The sequence below is a fragment of the Trichoplusia ni genome, chromosome 3 (assembly GCF_003590095.1).
Source record: "Trichoplusia ni isolate ovarian cell line Hi5 chromosome 3, tn1, whole genome shotgun sequence".
In the NCBI taxonomy this organism is placed as follows: Eukaryota; Metazoa; Arthropoda; class Insecta; order Lepidoptera; family Noctuidae; genus Trichoplusia; species Trichoplusia ni.
The window spans coordinates 13,763,868-13,782,117 of NC_039480.1; the positions used below are offsets into that span (position 1 = coordinate 13,763,868).

At 36.0% G+C, this 18,250-nt stretch overlaps 1 protein-coding gene across 6 annotated transcripts; it reads left to right on the top strand.

Annotated features, from left to right (window-relative positions):
* Window positions 1-376: 376 nt before the first annotated feature.
* On the top strand, window positions 377-16,552 carry LOC113492018 (ubiquitin carboxyl-terminal hydrolase 7). Of its 6 annotated transcripts, none has more exons than XM_026869287.1 (23): window positions 377-794; window positions 880-1,009; window positions 2,493-2,614; window positions 3,495-3,823; window positions 4,011-4,174; window positions 4,458-4,575; window positions 4,873-5,014; window positions 5,428-5,602; window positions 5,926-6,118; window positions 6,460-6,613; window positions 7,004-7,140; window positions 7,497-7,593; window positions 7,831-8,067; window positions 8,351-8,624; window positions 8,923-9,014; window positions 10,179-10,336; window positions 11,290-11,397; window positions 11,540-11,702; window positions 11,914-12,035; window positions 12,312-12,447; window positions 12,814-12,972; window positions 13,237-13,330; window positions 13,599-16,552. In XM_026869287.1, the coding sequence occupies exons 2-23, from the start codon at window positions 931-933 to the stop codon at window positions 13,697-13,699; spliced, it is 3,354 nt and encodes a 1,117-aa protein (XP_026725088.1). In that variant the 5' UTR covers window positions 377-794; window positions 880-930; the 3' UTR covers window positions 13,700-16,552. The 6 variants fall into 6 exon arrangements, with proteins under 6 accessions (XP_026725088.1, XP_026725086.1, XP_026725089.1 ...); XM_026869285.1 differs by having other exon boundaries at window positions 10,191-10,336; window positions 13,584-16,552; XM_026869288.1 differs by having other exon boundaries at window positions 10,194-10,336; window positions 13,584-16,552.
* The last annotated feature ends 1,698 nt before the right edge of the window (window positions 16,553-18,250 follow it).

An 18,250-nucleotide genomic window follows, 5' to 3' on the forward strand; every position in this document is an offset into this window, starting at 1 on the left:
ATGTTTTTGACAACATTTATAAATTAATAACGATTAGAATGATTTGATGCTAAATTGTCAAAACTATAGTATTCTTTAGAGTTCTGTAATTTTTTTACAGACCTAAAATATTTACGAATATTTAATAATTTTACAAAAATAGTAGCTTCAAATTTAATTATTTTACTGCTACTATTCATAGCTCATATTTTTTCTGTTCTTACCAGCAATCCTATATGAATGATAGATTTAAATATATTTCTTATCTTAATTTGATATAAATATTAAAAATATAACTATTTCAGGGTTCTAATAATTTATTGAAGAAATAAAAATTATTTGGAAAATAAATTGTCAATAATCGAAATACTAAGTAAAGTGTACATCACTACGGTGAATGTGAGAGAATGATAAAATGGTGCATTCGTCGATCAAACCGGGCCACACATCCGAAGCCAGAAATTAAATTAACATCCACCATTTTGTTTATTTTCGCGAAAATAACTCTTTTCCCGGATACGTTGTAGAATATTCCTGTTTTACCGCTATATGATAGAGTGATCTACTTATTCTGGCAATGATTATAAGATTAGGAATGTGCTATTAGCGTTCCTATCTATTATCGGGCCCTTGTGTTGAAATTTGCAGACATCGGCCGCGCCGCTAGTAAACACTCTTTGAAAATTACCAGCGTAACGTCGAAGAAAAATAAAACCCCGAACACGCAGGGCACCCGAGTCGATGAGAAAAGTTCGTTGAAATTTGTTCAACGGATATTCAGCAAGTGCAAAGGGAGCAATCCCCTGGCGTTAAAGGTATGTGAAGTGCAGTAATCGAACGTCATAAGTGTGAATAAGCGGTGTGCATACAGCTTGTTCTTACGGTGGAATATTTATGCAGGAAATATCAAAGAGTTGTGGGCGAGAGTCCCCCGTGGCGCGCCCGGCTAACATGAACCACACGCCTGCACCGGACAGGCAGCAGCACGACTCTAATGTGAACCAGGTGGAGGAGATGGAGACTCAGGATGGTTAGTGATGTCACAATATTTACATTGTAATCACCTATGTATCACTCCCACACTGTCAAACTTCTCACTAAACTTCAATTATAATACCAAATTCGTCATAGCTAATTTTTAGAAACACTTGCCTATGTATTTGTAAGTGTTATTGAACTTATTTGTTAACCAGATTACCCTATATAACCTCAAAGTGTGTTCATTGAGTTGACATTGTTACTAATTGTTGTGTATCTATTTACTAAAACATCATTGGAGAGTACAGCTACACGAAAAATGTATAAATTATTGTTTGCTTATTAGATTTAGGTGGTTACTTTCTTTGTTCTAAAAGTGCAAGTCGCTGTACTAAGAGTGAAGTGAAAATGTCTAAATATAGAATATCTTTGTTATACATGAATGTTTGGAGTGTTTATTAGATTTAAATTTGGTGTATAAAGTATCTAAATAGTGATTTTGTTTATATATGTGTCTAAATTTATCTTGTTTTTGTTATACATTGAAGTTAAAAAGTGTATTTATACCTGAGTACAGGTTACCTTAGCTTGTCTAAATGTCAATGTGATCTTTACATGCATGAATGAATGTGCAGCACTGCCAACTGATAGGGAACAATTGAAAACATTAAAAATAAACAAAGATAACAGGGACAAAAATCTTTACTTCGCTGATTACAACCAACCATTTATAAATCATTTCTTATCCTATTTTAGTAGCAAGTCAAGCTTAAAAATATAATATAACATTTCACACTTAAGAATTATATTATTGAGAATATTTAAATCTTAATACTTTACGGCCTGTTATTACTTTCCAATTTATAGAGACAAATTTCTTTCAAGAAGACTGATAGCTTCTAACAAGACTTGCATTTTCAGTTAACCTATTCATAAAATAAATGTAATAAAATTAAATAATGGTAAATATTATTAATGCTGTAACACAAACATATCCAAAACAGCTTTGAAACTTATGAATAAGAAGTTTACTGATTGAAAGGTGTGCTATTGTTTTGAACTCTTTGGTGTCTTTTTGTAAGTTTACACTCACTAAAGTCTGGTGACACCAAGTATTTTTTTCCTTTTATAATAAGTTGTCAATGTGACATTGCCTGTCAAAATTCATATCTGTAAAACAATGGATAGATTTGTTTTTCCTGCATAGTTGTGGTCTATTTTAATTGTTAAGTTTACCTAGTAAGTTGTACACACAAAATCATTAAAGGTAACATGTATTTTTTGAGTCTGCCTGTTACCCATAATAATTGTTACTGCAGAAAATAGACTGTACTGCTGTCTGGTTCACTTTGCCAAAAGGATAAAGAATTTTAATTTTAGTACTTAAAGTACAATTAGTATTGTGTGGGGTTACCTAATAGGAATTCAGATCATGCATTTTAATCAATATCACATTGAAGACTGCATGTAATGTTGTAGACATTTAGACAAATCAAAATGTCAAAAGTAATGTATTTTGTTTGTATGTTTTGCAGTGGAGACTGTAGACACTGTTACTGACAAGACCTGGGAGGACGATCTTATGAAAGGTCCCAACGGAGAGGTTGTCATGGGTGAGGTTATGAAGAACCAGGAAACCACATCGTCTGATATGCCCGTGAGTAACTACATCAATCAAATAAATACTTTGATAAGCTATCTTCAAATGATAATGTTTTCACCATCACTGTATTGATATATTATACCTGCATGGATAACATTATTGTGCTTAGATTATATGGCTGTCCTTGCCAAGTTCAAGTTTGAGTCAAGTAGTCATGCCCATGACAGAGTGACTTGTAAAAATTTATCCTAAGTCATGGCTGATTCATTTTAAAAGGGTGATTCTAATAAGCAATTAAAACTGTTCTGAAGTTGCAAACTTTTTGTTTACGTATTTATAAAAAAGAATCATATAGATTACATGGTAATCTAGAGATAAGTAACATTGAATTAAAAAGAAAAAAACCTTTAGGTATACATTTACAACAACAAATAACTTTATCATGACAAATAGCATAAGGAATATAAAGTCATATCTATATTTGAAAAAGCTTTTAGGGTTATAAACTAAATACAGTTAACGTATTTATTTATTGGCTAATAAGTATTAGATAAAAGTACATTTCAAGATAATTTAAATCCTGACTGAGCATGCATTGATTTGCGTCCTAATTCACTAAATATTTGTATCACGAATTCGCGTGTTTTACACATGCAATATGAATATTTATCATTCAAATATACTATTTAAGACTATTGTATTAGAGTAAGTGAACATTATTATCCTGTTACTGGACGCCTACATAATCATTTTGTATCTAAAGGACACAACTAACCTGGAACTGTTTGTTTTGAAGATTTTTATCTACATATGTATAGTAGATAATTAAGCTCTTACAAGGAATGTCATGCTTTTTCTTGCACACTATGTACATTCTTTTACTTATAAATTGTGTATAGATTTGCATTGATGACATTTTTTCAATTGGTTACAGCTCGCTTGTTTAGATACGGAAATGGAGGACGACGAGGCGCGATCAGAAGCCACATTTCGTTTCACGGTACAGAACTTCAGGAATCTGAAAGATTCTGTTTTATCGCCGCCGTGCTACGTCCGAAACCTCCCATGGAAGATCATGGTGATGCCGCGGCAAGCTCCGTCCCCCGACCGCCAGCAACAGAAGTCGCTAGGCTTCTTCCTTCAGTGCAACGGCGAAAGTGAATCCTCGAGTTGGTCGTGCTACGCCATGGCAGAACTGAGACTTATTTCCCATAAGCCCGAAACTGAACCTTTCTTCAGGAAGATTCAGCATTTGTTCTACAGGTTTGTTTATCTATGACTTAATGTTGCGACATCCGACGTTTATATTGCTCTAGGTTATAAAGATGATAATTTTATCACTAATCTCTTTATATACTTATAAAACCTATCTGTATATACCTATAATTTCTTAATTTGAAAATCTTGAAATACAAAAGTATTAAATTAATTATCGTCAAAATGTTTTTAGTAAAGAGAACGACTGGGGTTTCTCTCACTTCATGGCATGGAACGATGTATTAGATCCGGAAAAGGGTTACATAAAGGACGACGCAATCACATTGGAGGTGCACGTGACCGCTGAAGCGCCACACGGCGTGTCCTGGGACTCGAAGAAACACACCGGCTATGTTGGTAAGTCTTGCGTCATTATACTCATAGAACTTTTATATGCCGCCTTTTTGTTTTCGTACGGTTTCACTGAACTGCCCACTTGCCTAGTTTGTTGATTGTTTGCCTTAGTATGTGATGTTAAGCCGAAGTAGAGAGGCACATGGCGACAATTTTATGTCAAGTGGGTTAGTGGAAGTCTAAACAAAATGGCCTTTATAAAAAGCATAATGTCGACAAACACCCCTTATTCGTGTTATTTTGTACCTAAACATCTACCTAAAATGTAACTATATTTCTGTTTTAGGTTTAAAGAATCAAGGTGCGACTTGTTATATGAACTCATTGTTACAAACACTGTATTTCACGAATCAACTACGTAAGGCTGTGTATAAGATGCCGACGGAATCTGACGATAGTACCAGGTGAGCTTTTGTCAACGACAAATGTTCGATTACTTGAGATGGCTGTTTAGATACATAATTATTTTATACCTTAAGGCTTAAAACAGCTGCCGAGGCTCGTTTTAAGAAGGCGTGTACCGGGCGCCTATTTCTTGCGTTTGTATACCTTCGACGCGTTAACACGCGTCAATAAAACCGCATGGTATATAATATAGGCTTCAAATCAGACAGATCTTGACGTCGATTTAAAAAGGACTAACGATTCTAAATCCAGCCATTAATATATCAAATTACTAAACGAGGTTTTTCTTTTTGTAGATCTGTTGCATTGGCCTTACAAAGAGTGTTTTACGAATTGCAATTCTCTGATAAACCGGTTGGCACAAAGAAACTTACAAAGAGTTTTGGATGGGAGACACTTGATTCTTTTATGCAGCATGATGTGCAGGAGTTTCTTAGGGTGAGATAACCTTGTCATATTCAATAAAATATCACTTATCATAACTTAATTTTAAGGAATGACGTAATTACTACGAAAAAAAAAACAAATCAGCTGATTATTAGCTAATACTTACAAATGTTTATCAGTTAAATAAAACAAAATAGTTTTTATAGAGTATTATCTAAGTGTTACATTACATTAAACTTATTTCGTTATTTGACCTTCTTCAATGAAGTTTTGTATAATCCAGTAGATACACCAATGTATGCTGTAGATGTTAAAACGTCAATTATGATTATTTCATCAAAATCTGAATAATATGTAATATGAATCCACAATGAATGAAACTTAATAATTGACCAACTATGTAACAAGAATGAAATAAAATTGAAAAGAAATCCATAATAATGGGTTGGTTTTTCTCAATACAGGTACTTCTAGATAAATTGGAGAGTAAAATGAAGGGCACATGTGTAGAAGGCACAGTGCCGCGTTTATTTGAGGGTAAAATGACGTCGTATATCAAGTGCAAAAATGTGAATGTGTCCAGTACTCGCGTCGAGACTTTCTACGATATTCAACTCAATATCAAGGGAAAGAAAAATAGTGAGTATAATAAAGTTATTCAATAATAAATAGATTGTTAAAACTCCTGCGACATTAATGATATTAAATAATATTAATACAACGGCATGGATGAATGGAAGTGAGTTCTTGGTTCTACAATGGGGCAGCAGACTTAATAAATTACCATTGTATTAAGAGTCGGTAAGAAAACATTCTACGTATATTGGTTACAAATGTGGTTATGGCGAGAAAGAAGGCCAGATTGACAAATTTTAAGTTAACTTGGTCACCAAAGTAAGTGCAGTAATTTTTTAGGGCTCAATGCACAATAAAATTTCTAACAACACTCTTTTGCATTCCAGTCGACGAGTCATTCAAAGACTACATAAGCACAGAGACATTAGACGGTGAGAACAAGTACGACGCGGGCGAGCACGGGCTGCAGGAGGCGGAGAAAGGCGTGATCTTCGCGTCGTTCCCGCCTGTACTGCATCTGCATCTCATGCGGTTCCAGTACGACCCCATCACCGACAGCTCCGTCAAGTTTAATGATAGGTTCGTACGAAACATGTATTTGACTTATACAAATATATTGTTTGGCTCCAGGTTAATAGTTTGATAGCCTGCGGTTTTGTTGAATTCCTACGAATATTTTTGTGTCTCTGACTGCTCCTATTGGTATGTCAGTGACGGAGACCAGGCATGGCTCTCTTATTTTATAGTAGAACTCTCTATTCTGTTAATTTTTTATCATACTGAAACATTTTCTCCTTAGAAGTTTAATTAAAGGTGACACAAGCATGCGCAAGTACAGCATGTGCCATTTGTCTGAATAATGCACTCATTCTTATCTGTATACTGATATAAAAAGTCTAGTAACGTGTGTTTTCCTACAGGTTTGAATTCTACGAGCACATCAACTTGGACGCGTACCTACAGGAGAAGCCCGAGACGCCCGCCGACTACACGCTGCACGCGGTGTTAGTGCACTCGGGGGACAACCACGGGGGACACTACGTGGTCTTCATCAACCCTAAGGGCGACGGGAAGGTGAGGACTAGCTCTTAAAAGTGATAGAACTTTACTGATGTAATATATACTATGTGGCACTAGTAGAAATATTTGAATATTTTTTTTTAAGTTGACAAGTTTAATTTATAGATAAACGAACTGGTAAACATGAAAAGTAAAATTATCTATGTGCCCTAAATTTTGTACGAAATCTAAATTAATTGTGGGTGTTCTACTTTCACCTTTTTTTGTAATTTTCCGATGTGCATTTTTTAACTTCCTAAGCAAAGAAGGAATGGTTAATTTTTTTAAGGTTAAATAAACCTAGTTAATACAGTCAATACATTTTCTATTAATAATCGAAATGACAAAAGATTGAATGCTTGTTAAAATAATATGTTAAATACTTAACCCTGTCGTGTCTCACAGTGGTGCAAGTTCGACGACGACGTCGTGTCCCGCTGTACGAAGCAGGAAGCCATCGAGTACAACTACGGCGGCCACGACGAGGACATGGCGTTGACCGTGCGCCATTGCACCAACGCTTACATGTTGGTTTATATAAGGTCAGTGAAATATTAGTATTTTATCATTTACTTTAGTTATTTATATAAAACTAGCTGTCCCGGCGGACGTTGTTGTGTCAAATTAGTTCTAAGCAATAAAAAAATAGGGCTAAGAAAAATAGATGTTGTCCTATTTTCAGAACTATTCAATATGCACACAACATTTTATGAGAATTGGTTGAGCTGTTTCGGAAAACTTCAATTCGTACACTGTGATACGAGAATATAAAAGAGATGTGGATTGAGTTGAACTATCTATTATTTGTCACAATTCATGAAAAAGTATTAATATGGATCTAAGCATTACTAAATAGTTGAAATATTTTTTGTATAATAATTTGTATTGTACATTTCAGGGATTCACAGTTGAAGACTGTCTTGCAAGAGGTAACACAAGCAGATATACCTACTGAATTAAGTGAAAGACTTGCTGAAGAGAAGAGGATTGAAACTGTAAGTCGCTTTTACATGTCATAACATTAAAATATATCCTAATTTAATTTTAACTCAATGGTCATCATGATGGTGGTCATGAATTTACTTGATTGTGACCGCTTTATGATGGCTCAGTCACAAAAGCGTTGCGCTTTGTCTTGCGAACCCGCCGCGAACCCGTCGCCTGTGCTACGAGCGAAAAAGCGCGGTTGTCGTTTGTTGGCATACAGAGTCATGTTTCGCGTGTCGCCGCAGATCCGTCGCAAGGAGCGCAACGAGGCGCACCTGTACATGAACGTGAACGTGGTGCTGGAGGAGGCGTTCGACGGGCACCAGGGGAACGACCTGTACGACCCCGAGCGCGCGCACTACCGCGTGTTCCGCGTGCGCAAGCAGGCCAGCGTGGCCGAGCTGCTCGACACGCTCGCCGACAACTTCAAGTACCCGCTCAAGCAGCTGCGGCCCTGGCCCTTCAGCGCGCGCTCCAACCAGGTACCATCTCTCTACACGATGTACTTTATACTCGACCTGCGGGAAACTCCCCGAGAGACACTAAACGTTCGTCGAAAGTTTTGCTGGTATTGAGACAAAAAATACCAAACAATTATCAAAAATATTTAAATTTAGGCATTAAATTGTTTATGGTATAATACAAAATTACTTTTGTTTATTTTATTGTAAATATACGCTTTGATGATTGACATAAAAGTAGGCAACAAAGGCCAAACATCTTAGAAAAAATAAATATATTAATTACTCTTCATTTATCCAACAGACCTGCAGACCCACTTGCTTAGACATCGTCAACGACCAACACAAGACAGTAGCAGACGTCTCCGAGAACATGAACCCCTGGAACATATTCCTAGAGATGTTGCCCCCGGACTCCGGCTTCAGCGCGCTGCCGACCTTCGACAAGGAAAACGATGTCGTTTTGTTCTTCAAGTTCTACGACCCCAAACAGAAGCGCATTCACTACTGTGGACATCACTACCTGCCGATCGCCAGCAAGCCCGCTGACCTCATACCTATACTTAACAAGCGTGCAGGTGAGATTCCTTCATCATTGTCTCTTAAAAGCTTATAAAAATCGATGGTTGGAAATAACACTCACATTTGATTAAGGTTTTTTTATATTCAAAATCATAGCACACACTACAAGAACAAAATCTCATATCCTTTGGCTTCGAGATATGCTAAAGTTCAGGATAAAATCCAATCTTAATGATACTAAGTAGAGCTCAATTGGTCCTAGTATGCTGCTACCAGTTGTATTCTATTTGTAGATTGTAGATTTCAATCCACGAGTAGCCTGCATTGTATTATATTATTTTTTTATTTTTTTAGGATTCCCCCCAGACACACAACTAGTTTTATATGAAGAGATCAAACCGGACTTCGTCGAGAAAATCAACAACTACAGTGATCCCCTTGAAAAGGTATTATTTATTAGTTTTACCCTATCAGAACATTTTATAGATGTAAACTCTAACACAAATATGTATTTAAGTAAATATGTATTTGGACTTATTTATATTATATGGAAGACTAATCACGAGTTAGTCTCATAAACTCATAAGTAAATGTATGTAGAATTGTATTATTCTTATACAATTATGTAAGGTCTATTTACTGTGATGTTATGACCAATTTGAGTTCTAGTTTGACCCTACATTCAGGTATCGCTGGTGCAGGTAATTATATGTACTTAATGGTTGCACTGTTCAGATTTCTTTTTTTGTCATTACTTTTATTCGAAAGTCATCTAATTTTGTTTCTCGATTGCCATTTCAAGCATTGTTTGATTTTGCTCAACAATCTCATTCCAATTATTAAAACTAACAAATGATAATAAAAGAGAAAGTTCGATATGGCTATATATTTTTCGTAAGTTCTTAAATTTTAATTCATTTGAGTTTGCTCAAATATAAATGTGAGAAGACGTAAGCGCAATGTCATGCTTTTTCAAGGTCACAACAAAATATATGATCAATTTTATTGGCGAGAATCGCGTATCTTATTTTAAGACCTAGTCTCAAAATATCTCAAATGTTCTCAACATTGCTTATATTGCATACATTCTGAACAGTGCCTTATTTATTTATCGTGTATCAGCTTAACCTCATTCTTATATTAATTTTTAACATTCATGTTAACACTCTTTTAACATCACATTTAAATATTTCATAACAAAATCACTTTACACATGCTATTCGAATTACTTTTGTCACCACTTACGCCCGCCCGCCATATGATTGTTACGTATACGAATAAAATAACGGAGTCTAAATTTTAATTCAAACAGACTGGATCTATATACATTACTATATAAAAATATACTTGAAACGATAAAATACGGGAATAATATGTTGAATGTATGCTACATTGAACTCTACGAATAATCTCATAATCTCACGAACATGTGTTGTCTGTTGGAAAATAAAATAAAAAAAGACATTGTCAACCTCTTTACCGCGGTTGTTAATACACGAAGTATCAGCCTCGTTGCAAGTATTTGATGTCACGGTATTGGTATACGTACGCGTATGGCGGGAGGGCATAAGGCGGGCTCCCCTGGGGTTGAGTCGTGTGCACGCGGCCAGGTATTGGACGAGCTGATGGACGGCGACATCATCGTGTTCGAGCGCGCCGACCACAGGCACGAGGACCTCGAGCTGCCCACCTGCCAGGACTACTTCAAGTACATCTTCTACAAGGTGGAAGTGCAGTTCGTCGATAAGACTGTGCCGAATGATCCTGGGTGAGTACAAACTAATAGCATAACTTGCACTTACAAGCGAAAATATTGCTTAATAATCACGTGAGTGTTAAACCGTTTACATCCATCGGGTGATACGCGATCCTTACACTTGCCATTTGTCTTAGGCTAGAACTATACTGTTCGCACCGAAGCAAGTGTTGTCATAAATTGTCTGGACTTCTTTTGGGTAACATAAACAAATCAAATAGTATTCCAAGATAGAAAATGATGAAAGTTTTCTTTGTTACCTCAATTCTCTGATGATTTGACTCAATTCTCCCAATTCTCATGTTTTAATCTGATCCTTTAGCATAGTTTGATTGCAAAATATCTGCGTGTCAATTTGACCTCAAAGATAGTAAATAACGGTCATCTGTTCTACGAGAAATAATAATTAAAGTCGTTGAAGCATTGTTTCGTAAAATTGCTGATCATTAATATTATTTGCATAATTCAGTCCTTGCCAAAACCTTAAGAGAAATAAAGTCATGAATATGTAAAACTGAATGTAGAATAATTAAAAGAAGAGATCTCAATTGACATGTTATATTTTGTTGAAATTATACTTGTGATGCATAAACATTGCAGGAAATTAATAAGTAATCTAAATATCATATTTGATAGTTTACATGAAAACTCAAATAACGCTATCCATTTGTCTTTTTTATTGTATTGATGCTATTATCGTGTCTTAAAATGCTGTCGTCTATTTGTTTGTATCAGTCTTTATCATCACCTATAAAAATTCACGCTTTTGCAAAAACAGACAAGGGTGGCAGAACAAAGGTAGTACTATACCCAGCAATAGGTACTACCAGGCCGATATTATCGTGATGACGATTAATAGCAACAAAAACATACACAAAAGATACGGGTGTAGTCTTCACTAATTAAATACTTTCAACTAAAATTTCATGACTTGTGAACTTGAACTAAATGTGTACAATGTGTAGGTTCACAATGGAGCTGTCGATGCAGATGCGCTACGACCAGATGGCGAGAGCGGTCGGCCAGCGGCTCAACGTGGACCCTTATTTAATACAGTTCTTCAAGTGTCAAAAGTTAGTATTTGGTATATTATTATGTTTTGAAACCTTAGCAGTTTAGAATGCAAAACTAGTTTTCGCTTTGATACTGCGGTTCAATGTGAATTTCGATTTCGCGGTAACTTTGTGTGATCAACTATCACTTAACTTGTTGCAGCTACAAGGATACACCAGGACTTCCACTGAGATACTCATATGACGGAATACTTAAGGATTTGCTAGTGTACTGTAAACCAAAGTGCCCTAAGAAATTGTTCTACCAGATATTATCTATTAAAGTTAATGAATTGGATAACAAGAAACAGTTTAAATGTTTATGGGTAAGTGTGTTTTTGTATCTTTAGAGCAGGCATGCGTTCTTTATGCTAAAGGTTCGTCGAATCTTTAGGTATGCGCTCTATCTCCGTGTGGGTGTAACACAAGATTATACAGAACGCCTCGGTTGCATGGCAACAAACATCAGACACTCGTTATATCAAGTACGGGGAAGTGAATGCGAACGAATGAATACAACTGTTGTAATATTTCTAGGTTGGTCCAAATTATAAAGAAGATAAAGAATTAATTTTATATCCAAACAAAGGCGGTAAGGTGTCGGACATCTTACAAGAGGCAGCTAAAGTCGTTGAAATGTCGCCCGATGGTTCTGGAACGTAAGTCACCTAGTTTACTAAATTTCGGATGTAAATATGAGTACAGATAAAGCATTATGTATTTATATGTAACTTAATAAATTTCAAAGTACTTTTATAACAACAGTGCCAGTCAAAGATTCGCTCAAATCTCAAATGAGTCTTATTGTTTCCTAGGCCAAAAACGTAAAGAAAAGGATACGATTAAATTTCGTATCGATCGGGTAAATGAGATAAAGCAACCTCCTTAACGCTTACATCACATAGTGTGACTATAAAACAAAACTTATTTGGCAGGCTAAGGATCGTGGAAGTGTCGTGTCACAAAGTATTACCGGGTCCCGACCCCGAGCTCACGCTGGACCAGGTCACCATATCGCCGCCCAGACTATACAGAATAGAGGAGATACCTAGAGATGAAATCAACATGCAGGTTCGTAACTGTTACAACTAATACTTACTAAGTTCATTAATCGAGCGATATTATCAATTAGAGTAGTCCTATAGCTTCGCGTATTATGTTATTGGTGATTGTTAGCTTTGATTTTTAAGTCTATTAAATTGTAACAGATGTTTCAGCTCTGAAGTGGTTAAATTATGTAAAGAGCTGAATCATTACTCTAGAATACTATTTTATTATACAATTTATTACGAAAGAAACAAGAGTTCAAGTTGCCACACGTAATAACTTTCTTATATGTATGGCTGACCTATTGTATGATCCAGCTTATCTAAAGACTGATTTTATTCAATGATTTGTTTACAATAATGCTAATGATATAATGTATTTGTATTGTAGGAGGACGAGATAATAGTGCCGTGCGCGCACTTCTACAAGCAAGTTTACGCGACGTTCGGTATCCCGTTCTACACGCGCGTCAAACACAACGAGCCCTTCCAGGCGGTCAAGGATAGGCTCCAGAAGAAACTCGACATACCTGATAAGGAGTGGGAAAAGGTAACTATTCATTGTTATACAAAATAAACTTAACACATCTTCTAATAAATAAATTTCTCGTGTCGCGGTATTTGTAGTTTAAACTGAACGGGTTGACCGCTTCTCTTGAAATTTAGTGCGCATATTGGGAGTCTGCAAGATAAAAAACATGGAATGTCAAAAAAATATGACTCTTCGTTGTTCATGAATACTATGGTGTTTTTATCATTTACTTTCTTTTTTATTGTATCTGTATCATTTATTAAAAACAATTTATTGTTTCAGTACAATTTCGCTATAGTGACAAATGGCAGACCTAATTACATAAGTGAAGGAGCGACAATAAACATATACGACTTCAGGCCAAGTAGTAATGCGAGTGAGTATCTACTTCACCAAGTACACCACACAAACCACTATAATGCTCACCTATACACAACACGTTAGATTGCTATCAGATTATTTTCAATAATAGTTCACTTGCTTTCACACGCACGATTCCTTGCATGTTAGTACTAGATGCCTTGACAACACTTTTTGCTCCTGAATGTCTGATAAACAATATAATACTATACACAACAGGTTACAATAGAGCCAATCCTCCAGGGAATGTGTGCTAAAATTTAATATAGATCTGTCACTTCCAGACGCGACGGCCCGGCCATGGCTCGGGCTGGAGCACATCAACAAGACTCCGAAGCGGTCCCGCGTCAACTACCTAGAGAAGGCGATCAAGATATACAACTGAGCCATATCCCTTGCGCCGGCCTGGCCGCCGGCCCGGCTGCGGTCCCGGCTGCGGTCCCGGCTGCGGTCCCGGCTGCGGTCCCGGCTGCGGTCCCGGCTGCCGGCCTGGCCCCGCGCGCCGCGCCGATAGTAACACGACACCTCACATGCATCCCACTCACATATACTTAGCCATTTCTTACGCTGGACCACTCTATAATGTATTTGTTGCTTTTTCGATTACAGTTATATTTAAACGTGTGTAGCACTTAATATGCCGTATTACTATCGCCTGGATACACGCAACAGATTATAAGCCTTATTTACATTGATATGTGCATCGCTGACACCAATATTTGAATTACTTTACCGCGTTATTCTAATTAGGTAAATGATCTTATACCGACGTGTTATAGACACTGGCGACAGAGTAGTCCTGCTAGAAACCACTTTTAATATAATTTGTGAAAGTAGCTTTGAATGGGCGAACACTTGATAAGGTAGTCATGGAAGCAGACGAGTCTCGCTGGTAAAGTGACATCGAGTATTATTTTTTCATGTAATCTTTTGCTTTTTCTTAATCGGTGGCTTTAGTAAGTTATACGTTTTGTTATGGTTGAAACTCACGTTCTTTCACATAGTTTCGTTGTTAATATTAAAAAGGGAAATGTTATTATTTAACAAGTTTTAGATTTAAACCGGCCGTGTCCTATATAGCTGAGGTCACGTAGGCTAGCCCCGAACTCGTGCGCGGAAGTTAGGTCTAAAGCTAAGCGTGGCAGGCAACGTTCACGGCGTGGTGTTCCACCGACAGCGATTCGCATCAAGGCTCTGTGTGAAACACTCCTTAGTATATCCAGTGAGTAAACCGCGTGGCCTCCGGGAAATCTTAATATGTCCGCTAGTGTTTTATTTATGTAAATGTACTGATTGCTGTTTGGTCGACCGGGGCGGAGACTTTCTGCTAGTGTTGCCTGCAAGGCTGTGCCAACTGTCGACGTCTCGCGTCCACCGAACAGCGAGTCGTTCTTTGGGGTGATTCGGCAATGTAAAGCATTTTCACAGAGTATACAAGACAACTTAATTTAGACAAGAATTTAAATAATAAAATGTGCCTGTGTGTCGATGCTTGTTTGAATAACTATATTAACAAACTAGTGTAAAATAAAGTATTGTATTTATCAATAAAATTTAAATCGGCTTGCTGATCGTTTGTTATGATAGCAGAAGTTGCTTGTAATGTTAAAAACTATTTTATTATAAATGTTGAACATCTATCAGTAAACGAGTTTAAATGAGAATGCATCATATAGTATAATAGTTAAAGGAATAAAATTAAAATACAGCCAATTATAATAACTTTAGTAACAAGGACGACTTTATAACGTGTTACTTACAATATACGCTTATTCTATCCACATCCACATAATTTTGTAACGTTTTCCATGAATTAGCTTGACACATTACTCTTTACTAAATAGAATGTTCAAAATCTTCAGTGTTACACAATACAAAAATTATAAATTATGTTCCCATAACGGTCAGGTTAATTGAGATATTTTATTGGAGTAAAGAGAATTCTTTTATCTACACTGACGGTATTGTGATAATAATTATTAGTGAAGCCTGTATATAGCTACTGCACATAACCTTAAGAGACGACAATCATGTGTAGGTTTGTGCTTTTCTATAAAATAATGTTAAAAGACACTCCCGCTAAAGTTTCATGTGTAATCTGTTTTTATAGAAATTATTGGAGTATATATTATATACTGAAGTCTAAAATGTTTTATTGATTGTCGAATTGCCAACACCCGGGTGTATGTTTGAGGCGAGGATGGTATCAATTAGTATAAATAGCAGAGCGAGCCTGCGTAGCGTTAGCTGCCTCAAGTGTACACTAGGTTTTAATTGCACATAATAGTTATAACGTTAACACTGTATTGTTAATTCTGGCTAAAAGCGTCCGAGCGATCTATAGCGAAGCGGTCTACATGTTACTATTTGCTATGATTGGTTGAATCAGAATCTTTCCTTTGAGAAAATACATTGTAAATTGATGTTTTACGGGAAAGGAATCTTCAGTTGTTCCGGAGAAATATTTTTCTAGCATACCACATAGAATAAGATACCCCCCTTAGGCCCCCAACACTAATAGATAAATTCCCAACATGATTATATTATACCATTTATTTACCAAGGGAATGGAAATTCCTTTTCCGCAAAGCGTAATTTTATATGATGTTTCTATTTAATTTTTTACTTGACCTGCCAGAGATATGTTACGTTTTAAATAAATGATTATGTCGAAATTATGTATATATATGATGTAATAAATTAAGAAAAAAATACACTAAGTTTTCGTAAAGATGCCTTAGACGTTTTAAGACATTTTTAGTGATTTGAAATGGTTATGCTTAATTTAATTTAAACCCTTTTTAGTTATATTTTCGTGTCTGGTGATGATAGTTTCGCATCTCCAGAAGATTATGTCACATAATTTGTCTGCAGGAGTGCAAGCGAATGTCCCCACGTGTAGATTGTTTTTTTTTTAATAATGTTTCTATTCAACTCAGTTAATTTTTATGTTAACAATGTGTGTTGGTTGCGCTATTTTCATTAACATGGTTTGAGGTATTTAGAAAAGAAGTTAGAATCATAGCGGCTTAGTAGCAGATACGTGCCGAAGTTAATAAATGTGGCAAATGGGATTATGAGCCTTTAAGTATGGTTTGCCTGTTGAGCTATCTCATTAGGTCCGAATCCGTTACATAGGCGAGAGAATGTGTACAGCTTGTGCAAACATTGAAAATATTTCAATGTTTGTTATGTTGGACTTGAATGTTTCACTGAATATAATCCTATATTTGTTTTATTTGGTTTTGTTTTGAAAATAATGCAAACCTCGGACACCCTGGGACGCACTTAGAAGTCCGATATAAAAATAAATATCTTCGCATGAGTTACCGTATGTACTTAAAAAAATATAAATAATATTGGGACAACAGTAAGTTCCAAAATGCAGAAAGGCCTCTACATGATTATCGACAGCTATCTATCCCCTTCCCCTTGGTCTTTTGCTCAAAACCTTAATTTGATTTGGGCTCTTCATTCCTGCTCCGCTAGGCCAAACAAAATACAGACAATGCGACAGAAGTGCTATTGTCCACAAGAATACTGAGATTAATTATAATTAGAATACATATTTGCATTTAGAACGAAGAAGTGCCCGAACATCACGATTTCTTTGAAACAGTAAATATCAGTAATGCTTTTAGTAGCCAGTAATGTATTTATCTGAAAGTTACAATGATTGAGAAGGGGAATTATTTTCTTTGACACTTAGCTTACTGACATCCTTTCCTACATGGAGAGTCATTACAGGAGCATTAAGCTGCGACAGTGGACGTTCGTGGGAAAAGTCAAGCTTTGGAGAGTAAAGGCTAAGTATGTAACTTCGGAGGCAGATGTAGAAACTCAGTACCGGTAGGTACCGCACTCTTACCGCATCATCGATGCTTCCGTGTGTCTCAATAGGTAATAACGGAAATAACTGAACGTCAAGGAGACGTTAACTTGTGTTTTTTTTTGTGTCCGTCAGGATCGAGGAGCCATATCAGATTTTTTAAAATCTGATCTCACTATTAGGTATTTAGCAGCAATTTTAGTTTATTTTGCAGCACCAATGCCAGATTTCGCTGCAAAATATATCAGTAGTCTCTAGTATAGTATTTACAATTCATTTCCTAAGACTTTTAAATCAGACTACAAAAATACCTGTCTTCTAATAAGCAGTAATTAAAGGTAGATGGTACCTACTTAAAAGCTGCTACATAATTAATTGGTACGACTTTCATTTTATAACCAGCCTATGTGAATCTCTTGGCCTTAACAGGATGGCTAGAGGTCTTCCTTCTGTAGAGCCCGATTAGGGCAGTTCCGTGTACCAAAGAAAACAAATTAGCAACGATAATGGTCACCCATCATGATCGTAGCAATAATATTATTATTACGTTGTTTTATTGATACAGAAACAACCAACATTATCTGTGAAACTACGGATAACACGGTTCATGAGATTGTATTGACAGATGAGTTTGAAAATTTAAACTCTGCCTTTCCTTTTTCTTTTTTTGAAGAAGAAAGCGGATTAAGTTAACGCACCAGGCAATGTATCCTGTTAAGAAAAGCTTGGATAGATTACATTTAATACAAACAACACAACTTACATCTTTATTGGTTGCTACACTTGCTACCTTTTGCTGGAGTAACTATGAGAAATTATAGTAGTAGTAGGTACCGTACCTAAACCTAGGTTCCACCTTCGCTCAGTTACATGGTAATACATAACAAATAATTGTACCATTTGTACCCAAATCTAATCGAAAGGTAACTAATATACATAATATACTAGGTACAAATACCTTCTCCATTTGTTTAGGTTATTCATCGGTTTATTTATAGCCGCGTATTGGTTTTTTTTTCAACAAAAGCACCAAAACTTTTTTATCTTTTTAAGTATTTATGAAAACAAGTAGTGTGATTATGTAAGTAGGGTGTATTTATATGCTCA